At 51.7% G+C, this 25,737-nt stretch overlaps 1 protein-coding gene across 1 annotated transcript in view; it reads right to left on the reverse strand.

Annotated features, from left to right (window-relative positions):
* The window catches only part of GRID1 (glutamate ionotropic receptor delta type subunit 1), a 654,829-nt gene that overhangs the window by 87,767 nt on the left and 541,325 nt on the right, over nucleotides 1–25,737 (reverse strand). The window contains exons 9-12 of the mRNA XM_054729151.1: nucleotides 19,352–19,453; nucleotides 18,031–18,228; nucleotides 13,797–14,121; nucleotides 12,396–12,534 (exon numbers count right to left, since the gene is read on the reverse strand). Of these exons, the coding sequence (XP_054585126.1) occupies nucleotides 12,396–12,534; nucleotides 13,797–14,121; nucleotides 18,031–18,228; nucleotides 19,352–19,453 (764 nt within the window). The remainder of the gene's footprint in view (nucleotides 1–12,395; nucleotides 12,535–13,796; nucleotides 14,122–18,030; nucleotides 18,229–19,351; nucleotides 19,454–25,737) is intronic.

Genomic DNA, 25,737 nt, shown 5'->3' on the forward strand with positions numbered 1-25,737 from the left:
TTGTTAATGTAGTGAATCACATTGATTGGTTCTCCTGTACTGAAATAAGCTGTTATCCTGGGGATAAAAATCCACTTGAATATGATGTATTTTTACATATTGTTAGATTCAATCTGCGACTATTTAGTTTAGGATATTTGCATCTAAGTTCACTGGGAATATTGGTCAGTAACTTTATTTTCTTGTAATATCTTTTTAAGTTTTTGTTATCAGGGTTATGCCAATTTTATTATTTTAATTTAAAACATTTTGTCTCTATTTTCTGAAAGAGTTTACAACCAGTGTTTTTCCATTAAATGCGGGAGAGCAGCGACAGCACCTGGGCCTGGAACTTTGCTTGTAGTAAGGTCTACAAATCCAATGTTGTCAAGTGATATATAAATAGTAAGCTCTCTTCTTAAATTGCATTTTATAAGTTGTGTTTACCTAAGTTATTGAATATATTTGCCTAAATTTGCTTATAATATTTTTGTATTATCCTTTTAATCTCTAAAAGACATAGTAAAATCTCCCTATTTCATTCCTGATATTGATCATTTCATTTTTCTCTCATTTATTTCTCTTGATTAGTCTTACTTAAGGTTTACCAACTTTATTAAACTTACCAAACAATAAACTTTTGACTTTGCTAATTTTTTGGTATTACACATATTCTATTTTTTTAATTACTTTGAATTTAGCTTGCTCTTATTTTTCTATCTTTTTAATGGGGAAACTAAGAATCTTGAATTTAAGCTTTTTACTTCTTACATAGATATTATAAACTTTGCTTTAAACACTATATTAGCTGCATTCACAAGTTTTGATATGTTGTGATTCCATTACAATTTAGTTAGAAATATTTTTTACATTTCTTTTATGATTTATTTCTTTAATATATAGGTTTAGAATTATATTATTTAAATTTTACTGAGGATTTTCTAGAGTAGTTTTAGTGGTTTCTAATTTAAGCTAACTAGCTATACTAATAAAAGGGTAATATGCTAATTAGACCAGACATCTTCCAGACGTCTTTCTGGACAAAACCATGGTGGCGGGGCCAAGGCAGAGGTGGTTAGGGGCGATCAGGCCGGTAGGCGAGAGCAGTTAGGGGCGACCAGGCCAGCAGGAAGAGAGGTTAGGGGATATCAGGTAGACAGGCAGAGTGGTTAGGGGTGATCAGATAGGCAGGCAAGTGAGCGGTTAGGAGGCAGTGGTCCCGAATTGCGAGAGGGATGTCCGACTGTCAGTTTAGGCCTGATCCTGTGGGCAGTTGGACATCCCCCAAGGGGCTCCAGATTGGAGAGGGTGCAGGCCGGGCTGAAGGACCCCCGCCCCATGTATGAATTTCATGCACTGGGCCTCTAGTAGCAGTATAACATGCTCTTCAACATTTTACTCTTTTTAAATTTAGTAAGATTTAACTCTATGAACCAATGAGTGATCTGTCTTACTGGCTGACCCATGAACACTAGAAAAGAATGTGCACTCTGCAATTGTTGGTATAGTGTTCTAGAAATATCGATTATGTCAAGTTAGTTGATAGTGTCATTAGTGTCATTTACATCTTCTATAGCTTTACTGCTCTTTAGTTTATGTCAATTTTTAAGAAAATAAAGTTAAATTTTTTACTATTTTAGATTTGACTATGTCTCCCATTAGATTTGTCAGATATCCCCTCATAAATGTTGACACTTCATTATTAGATGCATACATATTTAGAATTGTTGCCTTTCCAGTGAAATTGAGCCTTTTATCATTGTGGAATGTGCCTCTTTATCCCGTATACCTGTATAATACTCTATGGCAACAATTTTCAACTGGTGCGCCTCAAGTATTTTTAAAACATGCTATCCAGTCAGGGGCACTGACTGTCAAACAAAAAAATAACAACAGCCACACAACAATGGCTGTCTGGTGTGAACGAATCAAAATTATACCTATTTCTTTTGTCAGATCTGCAAAAAAATACAGTAAAATTTTTGGTGTGTCACAGAATGCTGGTAATTAGTTTATGTGTGCCATGAGATGAAATGGTTGAAAATTGCTGACCTCTGGTATCATCTGCTTTGTCTGATAGTGAGGGAGCTTCACCAGCTTTCTTAGGCTTACTGTCTTCACAGCACATGTTCCGTTTCCTCTCAGGCCACGTGCACCTTTATGTTTAAAATGCTTGCAGACAGCATTTGTTTTCAGTTCCATGCTTGTTAGCACCGGAAGTTCTCGTGTGATTGGACCTGTTGTTACTCCATCGTGGCATCAAGAGGAACTCGGATGTTCTTTTTCAGGAGGCCCATTAATAAGCACGGCCTTTCTTTTCCAGTGTGTGATGCCCAAAGGCAAGAACTGTCGTGTAGCTCTGTTAAAATTCATTTGTTAGATACAACCAATCACTCCGGTCACTGGAACTTCAGACCTCATTTTCTTATCATCAGAGACAGTACTTATCAAACTGTAATGTGAATAAACATCATCTGGAGACCTGACTAGGTACAGATTCCGATTCAGGAGATCTAAGGTAAGGTTCCAGCTTATGCCAGCGGTGCTGCTCTGTGTGCCGCACTCTGAATAAGAGGTCCTGGAGGACTTGTTCATTCACAGCCACTCGGCCTTCCATTGCAGACTTTACAAATGGGAACGGCTTGATGGTGGAAGGTGGGCATGTGAGAGTGAAGCCAGCAGAAGCAACTGAAGAGTGCTATCACAACCAAGACCATTAAATTCAAATATTTTAAATATTGTGCTGCCTCCCAAAAGCTTAGGAGGCGATTTCAGGTCATATTCATCTGTTTATGATTCCTGTTCAATATCTTTATTCATAAATTAAAATCCTATCTAATCAAAGAGTAATATGCAAATTGACCATCACTCCAAGACACAAGATGGCTGCCCCCATGTGGTCAAAGATGGGTGCCCCCATGTGGACACAAGATGGCCACCACAAGATGTCCTGCAGGGGAGGGCAGTTGTGGGCAGTAAGGGGTAACCAGGCCAGCAGAAGAGGGCAGTTGGGGCAGACCAGGCCACAAGGGAGGGCAGTTGGGGGGGACCAGGCCTGCAGGGGAGGACAGTTGGGGGGACCAGGCCTGCAGGAGAGGATAGTTGGGGGGCGACCAGGCCAGCAGGGAGGGCAGTTAGGGGTGATCAGGCCAGCAGGGGAGGGCAGTTGGGGGGGACCAGGTCAGCAGGGGAGGGCTGTTGGGGGGGGGGGAACAGGCCTACAGGAGAGGACAGTTGGCGGGGGTCAGGTTTGCAGGGGAGGGCAGTTAGGGGTGACCAGGCCAGCAGTGGAGGGCAGTTAAGGATGACCAGGCCAGCAGGGGAGGGCGGTTAGGGGCAATCGGGCTGGCCGGGGAGCAGTTAGGCGTCGATCAGGCTGGCAGGGGAGTGGTTAGGGGGTGATCAGGCTGGCAGGCAGAAGCGGTTAGGGGCAATCAGGAAGGCAGGCAGGTAAGCTGTTTGGAGCCAGCAGTCCTGGATTGTGAGAGGGATGTCTAACCGCTCATTTAGGTCCAATCCCAGTGGACTCACTCCCTCAGAGCTCCAGCTCTGGGACAGCAGCTTGAAAGGATTCCGGGACATATGGGAGGAACTAACTTGTCTGGCATCAGGGCAAGAGCTGGGGGCAGCTTTCTCCCAGACAGAAGTGTTGGCAGAGGCCATGGTTCCTTTGATGAGACCTCCCCCACAGAACCGACTGGCAGGCACCATATCTGAGTCTCCATTAACCTGGTTCATACTTTTTGCCCCACCTGGTGATTCCCTGAGACCTCACCCCAACCAACTTGCAGGCTCATCCAAGGGGAGGGCTTTCGCCTCTCTTGCCTCATGCTTTAGTCTCCCTAACATCTCTCAAACAAGCAGCAGCTGGCCTCAGCATGCCCCATACCTCTCAATAACTGGCCACATGCCCAGCACTAGTGGCATGCCACCTTGTTCATAGTTTGGCTCTTCCTGGCACCTCTGAACCCAATATAAGTATCAGCCATTGTCAGATTGCTCTGTAGCTTATGCCAGAAAGGGCACAGACAGTGGCTGACTTTGAATCTCCAGGAGGCCCCAGAGCCAGTGCACCCAGGGGTCAGCTTCAGACTATGCCAGATTACAACCCTAATGCATTGATGAGTGACACACTCAAGGGGCAGACTCAGTGAGAACCAAAGCCCCACTGAGGCAAGTCCTGCTCCACAGGGGTGACTCCTGCACAGCAGCTCTTCCGCTGGTGCTGCAGCTGGTCCTCACAGCTGATTGGCCTGGAGGCCAATCCCTCCCAGTGATGCCAATAGAAATCAAGGCTCAACAGGACAGCGCAAACAGCCAACACAGGAGCACACCTGGAGTGCCCAGCTCAGGTGACTGGGGAGGCTGAGTCACTGCGCCATACAGGACACCCCCTACATAAGGCACTCTACCAAGTCTGGGAGACATAGCAGCTCTACCTAAGACATAAAACAAACACAGGGAAGCAGCCAAAAATGCAGAGACAAAGAAATATGTTGGAAATGAAAGAATGGAAGAAATCTCCAGAAAAAGAACTAAATGAAATGAAGCAAGCAAACTACCAGATACAGAGTTCAAAACAATAGTTATAAGGATGCTCAAGGAACTTACTGAGAACTTCAAGAAGCTTAAGTATAACTTCAAGGAACTTATTGAACCATCTACAATATAAAAACGAACCAGTCATAAATGAAGGATACACTAACTGAAATAAAGAATAATTTACTATAAGGAATCAATAGTAGAGTAGTGGACACCAAGAATCAAATGAGCTATTTGGAATATGTGGAAACAAAAAAACACCCAATCAGAACAGCAAAAAGAAAAAAAGAATCCAAAAACATGAAGTTAGTGTAAGGAGCCTCTGAGACAATTTCAAATGTACCAACATTTGTATCATGGGGGTGCTGGAAGAAGAGAGGGAGCAAAGAATTGAAACCTTTTTTGAAAAAAATAACAGAAAATGTTCCTTACCTGGTGAAAGAAATAAACATACAAGTCCAGGAAGCCTAGAGAATTCTAAACAAGATCAACCCAAACAGACACACACCAAGACACATCATAATTAAAATGCAAAAGGTTAAAGACGAAGAGAGAATTTTAAAAGCAGCAAGAGAAAAGCAGTTAGTTACCTACAAGGGAGTGTCCATATGACTGTCAGCTGAATTCTCAACAGAAACTTTGCAGGCCAAATGGGAGTGGCAAGAAATATTCAAAGTAATGAATAGCAAGGACCTACAATCAAGGTCACTCTACATAGCAAAGCTATCATTTAGAATTGAAAGTCAGGTAAAGAGCTTTCCAGACAAGAAACAGCTAAAGGAGTTCATCACCACCAAACCAGTATTATATGAAATGCTAAAGGGTCTTCTTTAAGAAGAAAAAAAAGATTAAAAAAATATGAACAATAAAATGGCAATAAATACATATCTATGAACAACTAAATCTAAAAATCAAAATAAACAAACAGAACAGAAACAGACTCATAGATACATAGAACATTTTGACAGTTGCCAGATTTGTGTGGGGGGTGGTAGAAAAGGTGAAGTGATTTAGAAGTACAAATTAGTAGTTATAGTATAGTCAAGGCGGTGTAGAGTACACCATAGGGAATATAGTCAATTATATTCTAACTAGAGGACCAGTGCATGAAATTCATGCATGGGGGGGGGAGGGTCCCTCAGCCTGGCCTGCACCCTCTCCAATCTGGGACCCTTCAGGGTATATCCAACTGCAGGTTTAGCAGAATCGGGCCTAAACTGGCAGTTGGACATCCCTCTCACAATTCGGGACCACTGGCACCTAACTGCTCACCTGCCTACCTGATCACCTCTAACAGTCTCTGCCTGCTGGCCTGATCGCCCCCTAACCGCTCCCCTGCCAACCTGATTGCCCTCAACTGCCCTCCCCTGCTGGCCTGATCGCCCCCTGTTTGCTCCTCCACACTGGCCTGATCTCCCCCCTAACTGCTTGCTCTCCTGCTGGCTTGATCACCCCTAACCGCCTCTGCCTTGGCCCCTGCCAATGTGGCTTTGTCCGGAAAGAAGTCGGACATTTGGAAGATGTCCAGTCGACTCAGTCTAATTAGCATATTACCCTTTTATTAGTATAGATAACTCTGTGTGGTGTCAGATGAGTATGAGATTTTTTTTAGATAATCACTTAATAAGTTTTATAATGTCTAATTACTGGGGTGTGCACCTGAAACTAACATTATATTGTATGTCAAATGTAATTGAAAAAATAAAAAGTGATTTTAAAAAAAAAGACCTATTAATCCACCTTTAGTTTGTCTATGACTTTTTTTGATATAAACCAATAGCATGATCAATTAAAAATTATAAAGTTGGCTTTATTTATTAATAAATCCTACTTGATTTATTCTAGCCCTGCCCAGCTCATATTTCCCCCCATTTTATCCACAAATTTATCTTAAAATTGGCATCTCATTAAAGAAAAACATATATCTCTCTTTAATATATACTAAAGGACATCTTGGTTGCCTCCACATTTTGGTAAATAAAATTGCTATATAGATTTATGTGAATGTTTTTGTGTTCATATGTGTTTTCAATTCATTTATATAAATACCAAGGGGCATGACTACTGTGCTCCAAAGTATGAGTTCATTTAGTTTTCCAAGAACCTGTTCAACTTTCTTCTAAAGCGACTACACCATTTGAGTTCCCACCAGCTATAAAAGAGGGTTTCTTTTGCTTCCCAGTCTCACCAGATTTGTGGTGTCAGTGTTTTGCATTGTGGCCATCCTAACAGGTGTGTAGTGGCATCTTATTTTTGTTTTATCTTCAGTTCCCTAATGCTATATGATATTGAGCACCTTTACATCTGCTTTTCTTTGCCATATGTTTATCTTCTTTGGTGAGATGTCTGTTCATTTTTTTTGGCTCATTAAAAAAAATAGGTTATTTTCTTCATTACTATTTAAATAGTTCTTTATAAATTTTGGATATCATCTTTTATCTAATAAGTATTTGCAAAGATTTTTCTCACAATCTGTGACTTGTCTTCTCATTTTCTTAGGTGTCTGTCTCACAGAACAGTCTTTACTGTAACGAAGTCTAACTTATCAATTTATTATTGATTGTTCTTTTGGTGTTGAATCTAAGAAGTCATCACCAAACCCAAGGTCATCTAGATTTTTTATTTACCATAAAACAGAAAAAAAAAAAGATACATCACTTTATAAAAAGTTTACAGCAAGTTTTATGGAATAGTGGTTATTTCTTTACATCCAGATGACTGAAAGGAAAAATAACTTGGGATAAATTAGACTACTGGTGAGTTCAGTTTTTTTATTTTTATACTAGAGGCCCAGTGCATGAAAATTCATGCACTGGAGCAGTGTGTTCCCTCAGCCCGGCCTGCCCCCCTCACAGTCTGGGAGCCCTTGGGGGCTGGAGGTGACCCGGTGATCAGGTGAAGGTGACGCCCCCATCACACCTCTGCTGCTGCCACTGCTAGCAGCACAAGCCTCAGGCCAGTCCTGGGTGGCTGGGCAGCCGACATCCAAGGTGCAGGCAAGCCTCGGGCCAGCCCTGGGTGGCTGGGGGGCTGAGGGAACTGGAGGACTCCGGAGGCAGGCGTGTGGAGCAGACGGGCCTGTCTGGGGGTGGGTCCGGCCTTGCCACACACCTGCCGCCCCAGCAGGGCTGAGGGGACTGGGCACCACCATCTTGTGGCTGTGGGCGCCACCATCTTTGAAGGCCTGGCAATAAACTAGCATATTCCCTCCTTATTGGCTGTGGGCGCCACCATCTTTGCAATGGCGTGAGGGTTAATTAGGATATTCCCTCTTTATTAGATAGGATTCCTCTCTGAAAATGTGTAGATGTGTGGGCACCAGAAAAAAGCTCCTTTCAAAAAATCAAAGAGGGAAGAATGACTGTAACTTCACTCTACAAAGCCAGTTTTTTCCTGATAGCAAAACCAAAGACATTACAAAAAGAAAAAAGAAAATCATACGCCAATATCCTTGATGAATATAGATGTAAATATTATCAACAAAAGGTTAGCAACCAGATTTGACAATACATTAAAAGGATTATACACATGTCTTATTGAGATTTATCTTAGAGATGCAAAGATTGTTTAACATCTGTAAATCAGTCAGTGAAATACATCACATTAACAAAATAAAGAATAAAATGTTTAGATAAAAAGTAACTATTAGTATTTTTAAGGGGGATCACTTATTATTGAATAGTTTTCTATTAGTTTGAGAATGTACAGGTTGAAGATCATTTGGATTAATAAGAAAGATACATCGCTGGAAGACAAAGACCCACCTTTCATCTTTCCAGAAACCTACTGAATGCACAACCTAGGTATATGCCCTGACTGGGAATCGAACCTGCAACCCAACCCTTCAGTGTGCAGGACGATGCTCCAGCCAGTGCACCACACCAGCCAGGGATCTCTTGCTTCCTGAAAACGCATCATCTCAGTGGATTTTATTTTATACCTACACAGGCAATTCAGCTCGAAGGGCTCTGCAGGGAACAGTGGACACAAACCCCACTCACTGGCATTTGTCTCTGATACAGAAAATAGAAATGCAGAAAGGAGGGTGGCAGAGCTGCACTATGGCTGTTCTTACTGTTGGAAGGCTGCATCAGTCATAATTCTAGGAACAGAAATTCTGTCACGAGCACAAAACTCCAAAGGGAAAGCTTCCCACTGAGGCCAGGCTGGTGATAGCCGCTTCCCGCCGGCCTCTGCTTACACACCCACACCCAGGTTACATCCCGGGAGGGTGAATCGACCTGTAGCCAGGGTACCACTGGGTGACCTAAGGAGACCCCATCTGCCTGTTTCTGGAAAGGCTTCAGAATCAAGAAATAGCAAACTAAACATCAAGAACAACAACATGCAGGCATAAAGAAGGGATTCAGCACTTTAAAATAATGTATAAATATACTTAAACTACATTGCATTAAATATGCTAAACACATAACTAGAAAATATATGTTAAGAAAATGAAGTAAAATTTCTTAAATATTTGTTTCTCTATAGGTATAATTCATTATAGTAAGGACTCTTGCCATAAACAGTGGCTTAGAAATAAAGGAGATACTAACAGAGTGAGAGGAAGAAAGGAAAATGGAAATAAAAACACAGGATTAGAATTTATATACTCATCAACATTGTTGAAAATCAGCTAATCAGAAGTGTGGAGGACATACTGAAGAACTGTCCCAGAATAAAAAGGGAATTCTAAGCATGGTTAATCACATGTAGTTTGACTCTATTAAATAGTGATGGGTGTTTAAAATTTAAAGGTATTAGAAGGGTTAATTATAAAGGTGACAGCACAGGAGAGGAGAAGTGGAGGAAGAAGAGTAAAAAGGAAGGAGGAAGGATAACAGAGACAGAGAAAAGGAGTCTTAACAAGGGAGAAGGGGAGGGGAGGAGGAGGAGAAAGTGATGGGAGACAAGGAAAACCTGGAAAATGAGGGGAAGAAGCCATGGAGGAGGGGGAGAAAGGTGAAAGGTAGTAGAGGGAGAGAGAGGAAAAAGGGAGGAGAAGGAGGAAAGGGGGAAGATGAAGAGGGAAGACAGGAGGGGAGAGGAATGGAGGGCAGAGGAGGAGCACAAGGGAATGAAATAGATGGAAGAAACATGGGCAGGAAGAAGGGGGAGAGGGAGACAGGAAGAGAAGGAGAGTAAGGGAAAGAGAGGGGAGGGCAAGAGGGGGGGTGCGGGACAGAAAAGAGAGGGAGTAAAAGGGGAAGGATAAGGAAAATAGTGGGAATGGAAGCGAGGAAAGGAAAGAGGACGGGAGAGGGAAGAGGTAATGGGATCATCTCGGGCTTCTCCGTAGCATTAATATAGGAAGAGCAATGCGCCAATTCTACAGCATTCAGGCGATGGAGCAAGTTCTAGTATCCTGGTAGCACAGAATATTGTTGTGATACCAGGATCCTAGACTCAGACAAGAGCCATTTGTGTGTATTTGCAACTGAAAAAAATCCTCCAACCTGTTGTGTCAGAAAGTATATCACTCTTGCTATAATATATTGCTCAAAGGACTACTCTAGCTGAACAAAAATTCAGCAAAATAAAGATATGAATAATGACTAGATCATGGGATAAAGAAACAGACAACAAGCATTGAACCAGGATTCAGAGCAAATAATGACTACAAATATGGATGGGATAAAACAAAAGAACAAAAATGCCAAATAAAAATCTCAGAGAAACCATCACTTTTTTTAAATAAGAAGAAAAGAAAGGACCATGGTAAACTGGTCTAAAGTCTTAGAATCTGTAACAAAAACAACTCAGTGGAGAGAGAAAAGGAAATAAAGCTGTTCTGGTGATCTCTCACGGGAAGAAATCTAACCAAATGGCCTCACTCTGGATTCTGAGAGGGAAAGAGCTGTGCTACCTAGATAGCAAAATCAACCAAAACAGCACAAAAAATCACAGTACAAACCAATATTCTAACCAATGAAGATGCAAACACCCTCGGCCAGAACACCAGCAAAATCCAACAATATATGGAAGACTCATAAACCATGACCACAAGAGATTCATTCAAGGAATAAAATATTTGAAAAACAATCAATGGTATTTATAAGCTATGGTAGTCTATGGTATTTATAAGCTAAAGAAGAAAAATCATATCATCATGTCAAGTGATGTCAAGAAAGCATTTGACAAAATTCAATACTCAATCACAATAAATATTCACACCAGGTTATAGTCTACTGGTTTAATGCAATTACAACTGTAATTAATACAATTCTATTAACCCCCAGAAAGGTTTTATAGGCATAGACAAGCTTATCCCAACATTTACCTGTAAAGGTGCAGACCTAGAATAGTTAACACCATCGTGACGAAGAAGAATGAAATGGGAGGAACACTGCCCGGGATCCAGGCTGACTCTGCGCTCGGTGATAAAGACAGTGGGCTGACTCTGCGCTCGGTGATAAAGACAGAGGGCTGACTCTGCGCTCGGTGATAAAGACAGTGGGCTGACTCTGCGCTCGGTGATAAAGACAGAGGGCTGACTCTGCGCTCGGTGATAAAGACAGTGGGCTGACTCTGCGCTCGGTGATAAAGACAGAGGGCTGACTCTGCGCTCGGTGATAAAGACAGTGGGCTGACTCTGTGCTCCAGTGATAAAGACAGTGGGCTGACTCTGCGCTCGGTGATAAAGACAGAGGGCTGACTCTGCGCTCGGTGATAAAGACAGAGGGCTGACTCTGCGCTCGGTGATAAAGACAGTGGGCTGACTCTGCGCTCGGTGATAAAGACAGTGGGCTGACTCTGCGCTCGGTGATAAAGACAGTGGGCTGACTCTGCGCTCGGTGATAAAGACAGGGGGCTGACTCTGCGCTCGGTGATAAAGACAGTGGGCTGACTCTGCGCTCGGTGATAAAGACAGAGGGCTGACTCTGCGCTCGGTGATAAAGACAGGGGGCTGTTGGCAAAGGCTTGGCACACAGACCAATGGGACTAAACCGAGAACTCAGAAAGAGACCCCACAAATAGGCCCACCTGCTTCCTGACAAGTCACTAATAAAGGAAGGACAAGGACAGCCTTTTTTGTAAACGGTGCCGATCAAGTGAGCATCCACAGACAGAAACAGGATTAACTAGAACTCAACCTAAACCTTAAGCATAAATCAACTCAAAATTAACTGTAGACTGAAATATAAAGCTACAAAACTTTTGAGGAAAAGAACCCCCAAAACAGGAGATATCTTCAGGGTCAAGGGCTGGGCGAGTTAAATTCATGCCAAAGCATGACCCACAAAAGAATAAATTTATAAATTGGACCTCATAAAAATTAAAATTTTTATCTGTGAAGACCTTTCCAAGTTATTTCATCATGTTCAACTAAGTCTTTTATAGCATATTTTTAGCATTTTGGTAAAATGAAGAAATACTTTTAGTCCCTAGTTTCAACATTTTTAAAATTTTATAAATATAAGTTAAATAAGTTTTCTAATCACTAAGATAATTAACATGTTCTTAAAATAATTTTAAGGTGTTTGAAGTTTTGCAAAATATATTAGACTTTTGGTTTTAATTATTTTTAATGGAATGTTTAGAAACTTTTGATTAAATCAGTTTGTAATCAATGTTTAAATGTCTGAGAAAAATTTAATTGGTTAATTTTTAATGTTTTGATTTATTAGTCTAAGAAGCATTTAAATGTTCAGAGAACTATGAATGCGTTTACACATTTATATAATTGTGCATAAAATAAAATACAACAGGAGCAAAGCTCTTCATGCGTTCAAGATTGTGATCATGAAATCTGTAGGTCTGGGATCAAGTCTGATAGTGCCTGGGGTGACACCAGCCACGCAGGCAAGTTTCCATCCTCTCTGTACAGCCCCCCAGCTGACTGGTCCCAGCTCTGGAAGGGGGAGTGGTCTTACCTTATGGGGTTGTCCATCCTGGACACTGTGAGGAAGGCAGCAAGATTGGCCGTGTAGGAGGAGCACACGATGAGGGTGAAGAGCCACCAGCTTCCCATCACGATGCGCATGGCCATGGAGTTCACGGAGGACTCGCCACCTGCGGGAGGAGCGGAGCAGAGGAGATTGGCTCTGGGCTGCCGCTCCCACTCCCTCCCCACGGACCTGCTCTGGGCAGGGAGCCCCCACTGTGACGGGCTGGGACCAGAGAAGTGACTGCCAGTTTAGCGCGGCGCTGTGACAGTCAGGGAAGACCCTCAGAGGCCAGGCTTGGAGAGGGATGGAGGGCCAGAGGACAGGAAGAGCCAGGACTGTCCTTTCCTGGCGTGATATCTGTCAAAACACAGGATAAAGCCCTGCCATCCCGCTCTCCCAGTCAGCAGGCTCCGCTCACTGTGAGGACGTGGGGGCGGCCACCTGGCTGATGGCAGGCCCGGTCCCTTTCAAGGTCACATGGAGCCGCATGGGGCATTCTATAGACATGAATTACCTCCTACCCGAGCGTCCTTCTGACCTCAGCGTGAGGGGTGCCTGGCACTTTGCTAACACGCCACCCTCATGCAGGGCCTCTCCCCGGGCTTCCAGGAGGCGCTGCCCTGCGAGCCAGTGCTCTCTCCTGGGCTCCTTCCCCGGCAACAGGGACAGCTTCTGCCTGCCTGTCCTTACGCAGCCCGCAGCCCGGGACACGCTCTGCTAGGGTGCAAACGGAGCCACACGCAGATGAGCACCTTCCAATTCGTTGTTTCTGGTGGGAAAGGCGCAATCCTGTCCCTCCACAGGCACGACCCAACTACCCAGCCATCTGGGGCGAGACTTTCTCCCCCGCACAGCTATCCCCCCCCATGGCTCTCCCCCTCACGGCTCTCCCCGCCCCCCCGCCCCCCATGGCTCTCTCTAGCAGGGCTCTCCCCGCCCCCCCGGCTCCCCCCGCCCCCCCCGCCCCCCATGGCTCTCTCTAGCAGGGCTCTCCCCCCCGCCCCACCCCCCATGGCTCTCTCCAGCAGGGCCCTCTCTGGCACGGGCTGCAGTGCCCTTGGATCACTGCACAGCAGTTGTCATGCTTTCCCGCTAGGGCTTCAAATGGAAGCAAGTTCCTTTGGTTTGACAGCCCGCGTGCCCAGACCCATTCTGACGTGGGAGGGGCAGTGCCAGGTGGCAATGCCACAACCCACTCTGTCCAAAGTGGAGAACCGGGATTTGAAGTTGAGGTCTCTGCTATCATGTGATTTCTGTGTGGCATTGCGCAGAGAAGCTGGGGGCAGCACAATGTCGGTACTGCCCTAGAGGTGGAATCAAACTGTGGCAGTGACTCTGGCAGCAGGCACGTTCTCCCGGGCGATCCAGCACCAGGACGGGAGGTACCTTGTTGGACGAAGGCCCCGTAGACGATCCAGATGGCGCTGTGCACGGTGGCAGACGCGGACGGCCGGGCCTGGGCCGCACTCTGGGCCGTCGCGGCCTGCATCCGGTTCAACACGAAGATCAGCACGCCCACCACGGGGATGGCTGCCGCGATGCAGGCCCAGACCGCAAAGTCAAACGGAGCGAAGAGAGAGAAGATGCTGATCTTCTCCTCGGGCTTCCTGAGCAGGATCCCCACCGAGTAGTCCATGTAGCGCTTGCTGAAGTCCACCACGCTCTCCCGCTCGGGGGTGATGGTGATGGCGGAGATGGCCAAGTCTGCTCTCTGAAAGGGAAACGTCTCATCAGAGGGCGCCCCGCTGGCCGGGGCCAATAGCCACGCTCTGCCGCCGCCCTCCACGCTGTTCCGTCCAGAGAGCGGGATTCTCCAGGGGACACCCTGTGGCCTGGCATGTTTTAAGGCAAATCCAGCACTAAGTGGCCTGATCTTACCTCCTTTACCTCGTACATTTCTCTCCCACACCTAACAGCTCCTGGAAACCGTGTCTGGAGACGAGAGGCTGGAAAGACTAGAGGCCTCCTGTGCAACGTGTCGTTTTCTCCAGCTCCTTCCTGCTGACCTCAGCTCCCTCCTTTCTGAGGCTGGCGTGTCCCTCGGACCCACACACCACGAAGCCCTGTGTCCTCCAGCTTGTCTGGGTCCTCCCTACACTTGGAGCACAGACACTCCCCTTTCCCATCAAGCCTCTCGGGTCCCCCCAGCAAGCCACACCCTGATGGCTTTTCTTTCTAACATATTGTGGAAGTTGTATGGTGAGTTTGGCAACTGCCTGAAGCTCATGAATGTATCAGACCCTGATTGTTTTACATGCAGAGACTATGCCAGAGCGTGACATCCACCAGGCAAAGGTCCCTGCTTCCCTCGTGGTCCCACCTCCCTCCGCCGCGGCCCGCATGCGGGGCTGCCTCTTCCAGGAGCGCCGTGCCGGGAGGGCCTCGTGGGCGTGCTGCGCCGTGGCCTGAAGCGCAGCTCCCAGGACTGCTGCTTTCTAAGATGGGCTTCGTTTTAAAAAGCACCAAAGACCCCATTAGGACGGAAGTGGACGGTGAGAGAACGCTGCCGAACTGGTGGGGGTTAGGGTCCTTGTGCCTAGAGGGACGCTGGCAGGCAGCGCCGGCCTAGAGTGCCCGCCTCAAGCGCCAAACCACTACGGTGGCCAGTGGTCATCTGGATCTTGGCTCTTGAGCCATGAAGTCAGAGGCATCCTCAGAATTAGGTTTCGTTTAAAATGGCCAATCATAACAACAGATGTAACCTAATATTCAAATTGGGGGACATGCACAGATTTTATCAGGCTCAGAGGGTCAGACGTGCCGATGTTCTGAACTGAAAGCCAACAACATCCCAAGCACGGGGGCTGAGGGGGCTGGCTCTCCTGCTACACTTTCACGTCGGCATCGTGGCCCTTCCCCTTTGCTCTCTTATCACAAACCCAGATCCAGGGGTTCTGCCCGCATGCTTGAGGGTCTAGACAAGCTGGGGCATCGCTGACTGAGAGAGGGGCCGGGGTGAAGGAGACGTTCGCAGCATAGGAGGGGGCGGTCTATATGGAGCCAGGTGCAGAGGGGCCCGGGGAGCAGCACCGGTGGAGGGTGGCCTGGAGCAGGAGGAACCCCCCTCCCGGGGACGCCCTTATCTGCGATGTGAGTGTCACAGGAAACTGACACAGAATTTCATGCCCAGCTGTCTTCGCCTTGTGCCCTAAGGCAGGAGCACAATCTTTCTTGGGTTTCGTTTTGAGGACAGATCACTAGGTTGCCGAGGAGAAAGGTAAACTTTGGAAACGTTCTCTAAGGAATGCCGCCAAAGGACCCGACCGAGGACAAGGCCAGGAGCTCAGGCTGCCCCGCACGGGGCCACCGTGCCCACCCGCCCACCGAGGGACCCCTGGGATCCCCCACCGGCATGCGGCCACCTGAACGTCAGGGTCAGAGGACAGATAATAGCAGCAAGTCAGGGTTTGGGGGCAACAAGAAATCAAAAACACTGAGAATCACAAAACATGGAGAATCGACCACGGAGGCCCAGCAGGCAGGAGAGGAGGAAGGATACGAACAGCACAGAAACCCTGCGGAAGGATGAACCTCAAACCCAGATGTGGAGTGGGAGGGGCCAGACAAAAGATCACCCATATTATATGACTCATTTATAGTGAATGTGCATAAACGGGAACCTACGGAGATAGCCAGGCGATTGGCGAGTGCCCGTGCTGGGTGAGAATGCAAGTAACTGTGAATGCGTGGGAGAGCTCGCCGGGCGATGGGTATGTTCTAAAACTATGCTATGGGGATGGCTGCACAGCCCTGTAGGTTTTCTAAGAATCACTGAACCGTACATCTGAAAGGGTGAATTTTATGGCATGTAAGGTATACTACGATGAGGTTTTAGTTAACGTCTGGGGAAACTGCGTGGCAATGGGCCTCGGGTCTGCCTTTAGGGGTTTGTAAAGTAAAGGAGCTATGTGTTAGGAGCAAAGCCACGAAAGACTCAGAAGTACAACGGGTGGCAGTCAAGACATGTGACAATGACAGCAACATGGAAGGTGCTAAAAGGTGCATAAGTGTGCCCGGCCGGCATGGCTCAGTGGCTGAGTGTTGATCTGTGAATCAGGAGGTCATGGTTCAGTTCCTGGACAGGGCACATACCTGGGTTGCAGGCTCAACCCCCAGTGAGGGGTGTGCAGGAGGCAGCTGATCAACGATTCTCTCATCATTCATTCTTCTCTCTCTCTCTCTCTCTCTCCATTCTTCTCTGAAATCAATTGATATACATACACACACACACATACTAGAGACCTGGTGCACGAAATTCACGCACTTAGGGTGGGGAGGTCCCTCAGCCCAGCCTGCACCCTCTCACAGTCTGGGGGCCCTCGGGGAGTGGGCCTAAGCCATCAGTTGGACATCCTTAGTGCTGCCGCAGAGGCAAGGAAAGCTCCCGCCACTGCCGCTGCACTTGCCAGCTGTGAGCCTGGCGTCTGGCTGAGCAGCTCTCCCCCGGTGGGATCAGGCCAAAACCAGCTCTCCGACATCCCCTGGGGGGTCCCGGATTGTGAGAGGGCTCAGGCCAGTCTGAGGGTCCCCACCGGTGCATGATCAGGGCAGGGAGAGATGCAGGAGGTTGGCCAGCTGAGAGGGAACGCGGGAGGGCTCCAGGGCATGTCCATCCAGTCTCACTCAATCCCGATTGGCTGGACCCCAGCAGCAAGCTAACCTACTGTTCAGAACGTCTGCCCCCTGGTGGTCAGTGCACGTCATAGCGAGCAGTTGAACTTCCTTAGTATATCATTAGCATATCACGCTTTGATTGGTTGACTGGCTGACCGGTCAACTGGACACTTAGCATATTAGGTTTTTATCATATAGGATATGTATTTTAAATGTATATATATTTAAAAGATACATGGATGTGGGTGCTGAGAGAGGAACAAGTTAAGGTCACTGGTGGTGAGCAGTTCAAAGCACTGTGACCTCACAGCTGTCCACAGGCACCGCAGAAACCTCCAGCGGGTGGTGACAGGGTGACAGTGACCGTGGAGAGGGGGGCTTGCATCACAGGCCATCATCATAAATGACTGTGAGGAAATGGCCAGAGCTCCTGAGCTGACAGGGGCAGGAATGGGGACACGGTGACTCTGCCTCACGCATGAGTCTCCGTGCGGACTCGGGTTCCATAGCAGGGAGAGGAGTAATGGTTCTGCATTGGTGGAGGAACTGGCTGAGGAATGCCATGCCAGTCGCACATGCAGTGCAAACAAAGCAGACACACACACATGCGCGCGCACACACACACACACACACACACACACACGCACACATACACGCACCTCACTGATGGGCCACGTGAGGGAGGAGAACTGGCATCAGCAGGGCCCTCGGTGAGGAGGAGGTTCCTCCCTCAGCACACATGTGGGGGGGCTTCCTGGGGGACATTGCAGGGCAGGCACAGGGACAGGCTTCTAAGGAACCGGAGCAATGGGCACAGAGCGAAGCAGAGCGTGCCGGGGACTGAGCAGGCAAAGGAGCGGGACACGGGTGTGGGAGGCGATCGCTGAGGAGAGCTCCACGTGAAAGTGGTAACTGGGTCCCAAGGTCCCAGCTGCTCATGGGCCTCATTTGGGTCCCGCCCCAGAGGCAGGCGAGGGTGCCCCCAGGGCCCGGCTCGGGGACCTACCTTGCTGATGAGCTCCCCGATCATCCCGTTCCAGGAGGTGTTGTGGAGCTGGTGGCCGTACCCGCCGTCGGGGGCCTGGTAGATCTCGTACTTGAAGCCCAGGGCCTTGGCCAGCGCGTCCAGGACGTCCACGGAGAAGCCTTTGTAGCGCTTGGGCTGCCCGAGGATGTTCTCGGCCACCATCACAAAGGGCTCTTCCTGAGGCCACAGAAGAGCAGTGTCAGCCACCGGACCGGTCAGCAGCCGCGCGCCAGGTGCCGAGAGGCCGAGCTGACGGCGGCCGGAACGCTGCAGACGCGTGCACGCATCCACCCGGCGAGGGGCAGCCTGAGCCCTCTGCCCTCTCCGGCATTCAGGCAGCGGGGAGGCCTGTGGCCGGCATGCCACGGGGCACAGCCTCACACCGGCTAGTGATCCCGGCTCTGCCCAGACCCTCCCCGGTCACACGGCCCTTCCACTCCTTCCCCGGCGGCGCCCGAGCTCTGTCCTCCGGAAACGCCATCATTCCTCAGGACCCACCTAAGGAGCGGGGTACTTCTCACCGGGATCATAATGACAATGAAGCTCTATGATGCTGGACTGAGAGAAGGTAGCATCCACCAGGCTGCACTAGGGAACGGATGCTGACTCGTGGCCATGAGCATATCGTAAGTCAAAGGATAGGATAGGATAGGACTGAACCCCACGTCCCAAGCCACGCCCTGTGCACAGCCACTGCTCCTGCAGGGACGCGGCATCTGGCAAACACCCGGCGCCCCCACCCCGCCCTGTGACACTGAACTAGAGGCAGCCCTTGGCCAACAGCCCAGGGAATGGATCTCATTCCTGTAACGGTTCTGAGGGGCGGGGGGTACCACAGGGTGCACATGCAGAGCGCTGCTGCTGGCGAAGGGTGCCTGCCCGGACAGAGGTCTGCACCTGCCCGCCTGCCATCAGAGGCACCCTCAGGTCCCCGACAGTGCTGACAGGTGGAAGAGGAGGAACTGGAAGGAAGAGGTCGCTAAGGTCTCTGGAACAGGGAACGTCTTTGATTCCGGGACAATTGTGCAGAAGAACTGCAACCAATCGTCTTCACTCTGAACCCTGTGCCCGTGGCCCATCAGGGGTGCTGGGTGCTGAGAAACGGCCCCCCAGCCCACTGCCTGACGCCTCGGAGGGGGGGCGCTGCTCTGCCGTCGTCAGCACCTTGTGGACTGCTGCGTGAAAGGTCTTACGGACTCAGGCCACCACGGAAGATCCCGTCTCTCCAAACCCAGCACTAAACCAGAGACGCCTCCGCCTCAGAAGCCTGGGGCCCCTCCCCCCGGGCCCAGGAGCCTACCAGGACAGTCACCACTTTGAGAGTCAGTCCCTGGAGGCGGCTGCCCATGGGCCTCTCCTGCAGGCTGCCGTTCAGGCCCTTCTCCGAGTCCCACGTGGCCAGCTGGAAGGGAAGAGGCGGCGTGAGGGGCGTAGCTCCGGGCACAGCCTTGCGGCTCGGACCGAGGCAGCGGCAGGTGGCCTGACCCGAGGGGCTCCTCAGAGACCCAGGGCCGCCCTAGCGCCTCGGAGACAAGAGTGTCAGATGAGGGTGCCCGGGGGCTCGCCGGGTTCTTAAAGTGAAACCAACGGTCAGAACTTGTTTCTGGAGTGAGCGTATGCCTTTCATTCTGTCCACCGGCTGAAGGCCCGTCACCGTGTCGCCCACAGAGTGCCCTCTCCCTTTAGCCACTCCTCTGCTGCACCCCGACCGGAGGGCCTGGCCTCAGCACGGCCCCCACCAGCGGCGCGGGACGGCTCCGCAGGAGCGGGTGACGGGCCGCGCTCACGGCTGCCTGCACGTGTGCAGGCCGTTTCCCTGGAGCGCACACGGAGGCCAGGGGTCCCGTGCCCAGGCCTGCCGCCACCGAGCCTGCAGCACCCCGACAGGCTCCCGGGTGCTCGGGGGACCCGTCCTGGCTCAGAGGCCAAAGGAAACAGCTGCTCTTGGAACGGCTTCCCCTCCCGGACCCTGCAGGGCCCGGGCGGCGACGACGAACCCTTCATCCCATCAGTGATCCCCGTTCCTGCGCGAGGGTACAAAATACAGACCCAGCCCATCTGCAGCCTGTCCGGCCCAGCCCCCGGTCAGTGGGGAGCTAAGGCTTCCCTGCGCTCCCGGGGGCAGCCCCTTTTCCCGCCGCGGAGCACAATCTCCCGGAGGGCTTCCCACCTTCCGAAGCCACCGCCACAGGGCGCAGCTGCCTGGTCTGGGGAACTAGAGGGGACGTTTTACTCCCAGGCGATGCTGATGTGTAGCCAAGATCCTGCAGCACACTGCGGACGGACACAGTGACCCTCCGGCGTGACCGCACAAACCGCCCGCCTTCGCACGCGTTGATTCCCGGGCCGTGCTTCCGTGCAGTGTGCTCCGTGCGGCTGCTGGTCCGTGACGGACTCTGTGCAGCCAGCGGTCCCAGGCAGCCTCTGCTTGTCATCACATCAGGGAAAGACTCAGGCCCCGCGTCAGGCCAGAAGAGCCGCTCCTCTGAAGACAAGTGCCGCCGGGGCCCTAACGTGACGCCACAGTGCCCGTGAGGACACGTCTGCCCCCACCCCGCACGCCCTCGCCCTCACACGGCAGCGGCTCACGCGGCAGCTCGCATCTGGGGCCACTCCCCCCGGAGGAGGCTGCCCCGGAGGCCTGGGCAGGAACATCAGACCAACAGACGGCGCACAGACCCCAGAACCAGCTTAAAGGGCCCGGGAAGCTCCTGCTGTCCTGCGGGGCCTGATGCCATGATGTCCCACCCCCCACACACACCCCCGCCCGGTACAGGACGCCCGGCTGTGTGACGAGCTGCTCTGAGGAGCTGCCCACCACTGACTAGCCTGGGGACGTGCAGGGAAGAGCGACCTGAAGATCTACCCAGTCCTCTCTTCCGGGAACACCAGGCGCCACGCTCGGGACTGTGCGGGGAAGAGCGCACGCTGTGTCTCCCCGGGGCGGGAAGTAGCGCGGGCCGAGCCGTCCTGCAGGGAGTCCAACGCTGCTCGGAGGAGGAGCAGCTCAGCTAGAAGGGTCCCGGCGGCGATCCCAGCCGCTGCCGTGACCGAGGGCCCGGGGTGCACGGGGCCGCCGCGCCTGCTCTCCACGACGGAGCACAGGCCTGGGAGCCGCTGAACCCCGAGGCGCGGGCTGCTGCACCTCCTGGGCTGGGCTTGACCCCTCAGTGACATCCTGGAGGCAACCTTGTCCCCGTGGTGACGTATCCATCCCGGAGATGGGCACGCTGCCGGCACCAGGACTGGCATTTCTAACGCCTGCTGCTGACCCCCTGGCCTGGGAGAAGGCCCCTCTCCCACCCGTGAGGCCTGGCGTGGGTGTGGGCCTGCGGTGGGTGTGTGTCCTTGACCAGCCAGCGCCACCGGTGTCTCTGCTGGGATTGCGATCAGCCGTGGGATGGAGAGTGGAGCCGGGAGAAGCAGTGGGATGAAGTGAGCGCCTCTGGGCTTCCGCTCCGCTCCAAGCACTGCCTCTCGGTGCCTGTCCAGGCCCCTGGGCCTCCAGCCGCCGGGCGCAGGGCAGCGGCACTCTGTCCCAGGCATTGCACCGCCTCCCGCTGATCTCAGCACCCAACGCCCTCTCTCCCAGCCCCTCCCAGGTGCGGACAGGTACCTTTACAATAAACAAACTCAAACCTGAACTGTGCTTATTAAATTTTTCCAGTGACTTCCCATTTTCTTCAGGATAAATCCTAACACTTTTAAGCTTGGCCTAAAAGAAAGGCCTTCCTAATGCAGACCCAACCTTGACTCTCAGCTTCACCACAGTTTTCACAGCCACATACATCCCCCTCACCCATCTCCGCCCCCGCCCCGCTCCCAAGCCCCTCGGATGCCCCAGGCCCATCACAATCCCTCCGGAACATTGCATCCAGTTCCTTTGCCTGAAATGCCATTTCTCTTCAGCCGCGTCCAGTAAACTCTTATTTATTTTTGAAGTTTTCACTTTAGAATGTGTTTGATTTACAGGAAAGTGAGGGGTTGGCCAGGCAGTGCACACAGCCCGCCCAGGTCCCGTCATGGTTCCATTAGTGGGACCCATTCCCACAGCTCACACTGAGCTCAGCCGTCCTCCACCCAGCAAAGCGGCGGCGGAAATGCCCCCCCCCCCCCGTGTCCTCCCTGCTGGCCCTGCTGGGACCCAGCAGTGCTCGGGACTTCTCACCCCGTCCCCGGGGGTCAAACCCTGTCTTCTGAAACTCAAGAGTCTCAGTACTTTGAACTCGGCTGAAGCTGCGAATTCCAGGCTGCTGAACCCGAATGGCTTGCTGTTCCCATCTCCGGCTTCCATCCCTGCCTGGAATGCCATGTCTCTTAAAGACCACATCTATATATATAAAAACCTAAGCTACCGAATGACCGAACGACCTGTCAACTGGTCGTTGTGCACTGACCACCAGAGGGCAGACACTCAATGTGTGAGCTGCCCCATGGTGGTCAGTGCGCTCCCATAGCCAACCTCCCGTGCCAGCCAACCTCCCGCAGTCCCTCCCCCCATCGGGCCAACCTCCTGCAGTCCCTCCCCACAGCTGGCTGACCCCCTTGATTGGCCCCAATTGCCAGCCAGGCCGAGGACCTCCACCCATGCATGAATTTGTGCACCGGCCCTCTAGTCTTATATAATAAAAGCCTAATATGCTCAGTGTCCGGTCATCCAGTCAGCCGTTCAACCAATCAAAGGGTAATATGCTAATGATATGCTAAGGCCACTCAACCACTTGCTATGATGTGCACTGAACACCAGGGAACAGTTGACCGGTCGACCAATCGCTATGATGTGCACTGACCACCATGGGGCAGACAATCCTACTAGTAGATTAGCTTGCTGCTGGAGTCCAGCAGATCGGGCCTGAGCGAGACAGGCTGGACTCACCCTGAAGCCCTCCCACGGTCCCTCCCTGGCTGGCCAACCTCCTGCGTCCCTCCCCAGCCCTGATTGTGCACCAGTGGGGTCCCTCAGCCTGGCCTGTGCCCCAGGGGGATGTCGGAGAGCCAGTTTCGGCCCGGACCCACAGGCCAGGCCGAGGGACCCCACTGGTGCACGAATTCGTGCACCTGGCCTCTAGTATTATATAACTGCTACAGATTGTGGAAGAAGACGGGGCCTTGGAGGTGTGGGACTGGCAGTACGTGAGCCAGCAGATCTTGTTCTGGGGTTCCACCACTTACCTGAACAGCCTCAGCCAGCACCTCTGTAACACGGTGCTTGAAACACAGATGCAGTGAGCAGCTCTTCACTGAGTAGGTTTTGCTTCACTGAGATTCCATTTTCATATCTAAAACATGGAATAAAAAGGCCTTCCCTGCCTACCATGCTGAAGGGCTATTCACAGGAGAACATCTTTTGCTATAAACTGTTATAAAATCTATAATAATAAAAGTGTTATATGCTAATTAGACCGGACGTCCTTCCAGATGACCTTCCAGATGAAGCCAGGGCTTCGAGGGAAGCCTGGGTCCCGGGTGCCAGAGGGAAGCCAGTACCGGCAGCCAGGGGAATGAAGGCCTACTCTTGCACAACTTTCATGCATCAGGCCTCTAATAAATTAATATTTGCAAAGTAAAGAATCAGAATATGAACCTGTATATACAATACAACCTTAATTACATATTATTTTAGAAAAGATGGTAGTAAAAATGGGAGGAGCCATGTTGAAATGTATTTTCTGAATATATCTAGGGGGTAAAATTATGAACAATTATTATTACTTCTTAATGCTCCTCCAGGCTTTTAGCAGGTTGTCACTACTTTCACAGACAGGAAAGTATTTTGATAAAAATGACTAAGACAGGCAATTGGGCGAAGTCTGGGGCATGCGCTTGCACCAGGGAGGCTGGGGGGACAGCAGAGGCCAGTTCCCTGTGGCAGTGTCAGAGCCAGTCTGTGCCTCCGGGCCCAACCGTCAGCCCTTCGGCTGCCAGGAGCCATGGCAGGCGCCCATCTCCCAGAGAGGTCATTGCCGGACGGCCCACAGTGCCCACGGTGCCCATGGCCCATGGTGCCCACCGCCCACGGTGCCCACCGCCCACGGTGCCCACGGCCCACGGTGCCCACGGCCCACGGTGCCCATGGTTCATGGTACCCACGGCCCACGGTGCCCATGGTTCATGGTACCCACGGCCCACGGTGCCCACCGCCCATGGTGCCCACGGCCCACGGTGCCCATGGTTCATGGTACCCACGGCCCACGGTGCCCACGGCCCACGGTGCCCACCGCCCACGGTGCCCACGACCCACGGTGCCCACCGCCCACGGTGCCCATGGCCCACGGTGCCCACCGCCCACGGTGCCCACGGCCCACCGCCCACGGTGCCCTCGGCCCACGGTGCCCACCGCCCACGGTGCCCATGGTTCATGGTACCCACGGCCCACGGTGCCCACCGCCCACAGTGCCCATGGCCCACGGTGCCCACCGCCCACGGTGCCCACGGCCCACGGTGCCCACCACCCACGGTGCCCACGGCCCACGGTGCCCATGGCCCATGGTGCCCACGGCCCACGGTGCCCACCGCCCACGGTGCCCACGGCCCACGGTGCCCACGGCCCACGGTGCCCACGGCCCACGGTGCCCATGGCCCACCACCCGCTGGGGCCACCACCCACTGGGGCCGCGAGACCGACTGTGACCAAAGTCCCCGGGAGGTCGTGCCGCCAGCCCGAGAGGGGTGCTTCATCCCCTCTCACGTCTAACCACGCCCACCCGACAACAGATCAGAACTGTCCCTCACACTCACACCCGAGGGAACAGGACGGGCTCAGCCTGTCTAGGGCGCCTGGGTCAGGGAGTGAAGTTTCACAGCCACATCTGGGGACCGCGCAGCCACAGCCAAGCGGAGCCCATTCTCCAGACCAGCAGGCCCTGCACCCGCCACAGTCACCAGCTTTGTTCCTCAGCCCGTTCTTATTGGAGAAAAGATGGAACCACAGCCTTGGGGCGCGGGGTGGGTACAGGGGAGCCCACATCCCGCACCTGCTTGAAGGGAGTGTGCACTGGTTGCAAGTACCCAGCCGCACAGGGCGGTACCACCATCGCAGACACAGCGGGCATCTGAGCCCGAACAGCGAGGTCTGCGGCCAGGGCTGGAGGGAAGGGCTCACCCAAGGACCTTTCCGAATTCCAGCTCAGCAGGCCCGAGGTGGGCCTCAGAGAGTGGCACCAGGCCGCACACCAGGCCCCGTGGGGCCCACCGGGCGGGGCCTGGAGGCTCAGTCGGGCTGTGGGGAAGGGGAGGCTGCTCTGAGGGGCTGAGCGCCCGGCTCCCTGCAAGGGCAGTGAGTGCGGCTGGAAGGTGCACTCTCCCCCACACGCAGACGTTCCCTGTGTAGACGGGGAGAGCCTGAGTGAACGCGGCAGAGTGGCCACAGGCGGCTCCGTGCAGAAGCTGAGCAAGGACAAGGGGAAGAGTCCCAGCGGCGTGGGGGAGGCCCTGGCCAGCAGGCAGCCTGAGGCAGCCCCTGGATGGCCGAACCCCCGGCCTCTGCCACCTGAGAGCCAGGCACCCGGTCACTGGCTGCACAGGGAGAGACAGATGCCACGTGCTGCAACAGTCTTTTTATTACATTTATTGGGGGACACCAGTGAACACAATTATACAGGTCTCAGGTGCACAATTCTACAGCATATCATCTGTACACAGTACTGCGTGGTCACCACCCAAGTCAAGTCTCTGTCTCTCACCTTG

Source organism: Eptesicus fuscus, chromosome 17 (assembly GCF_027574615.1).
Source record: "Eptesicus fuscus isolate TK198812 chromosome 17, DD_ASM_mEF_20220401, whole genome shotgun sequence".
NCBI classification, from domain to species: Eukaryota; Metazoa; Chordata; class Mammalia; order Chiroptera; family Vespertilionidae; genus Eptesicus; species Eptesicus fuscus.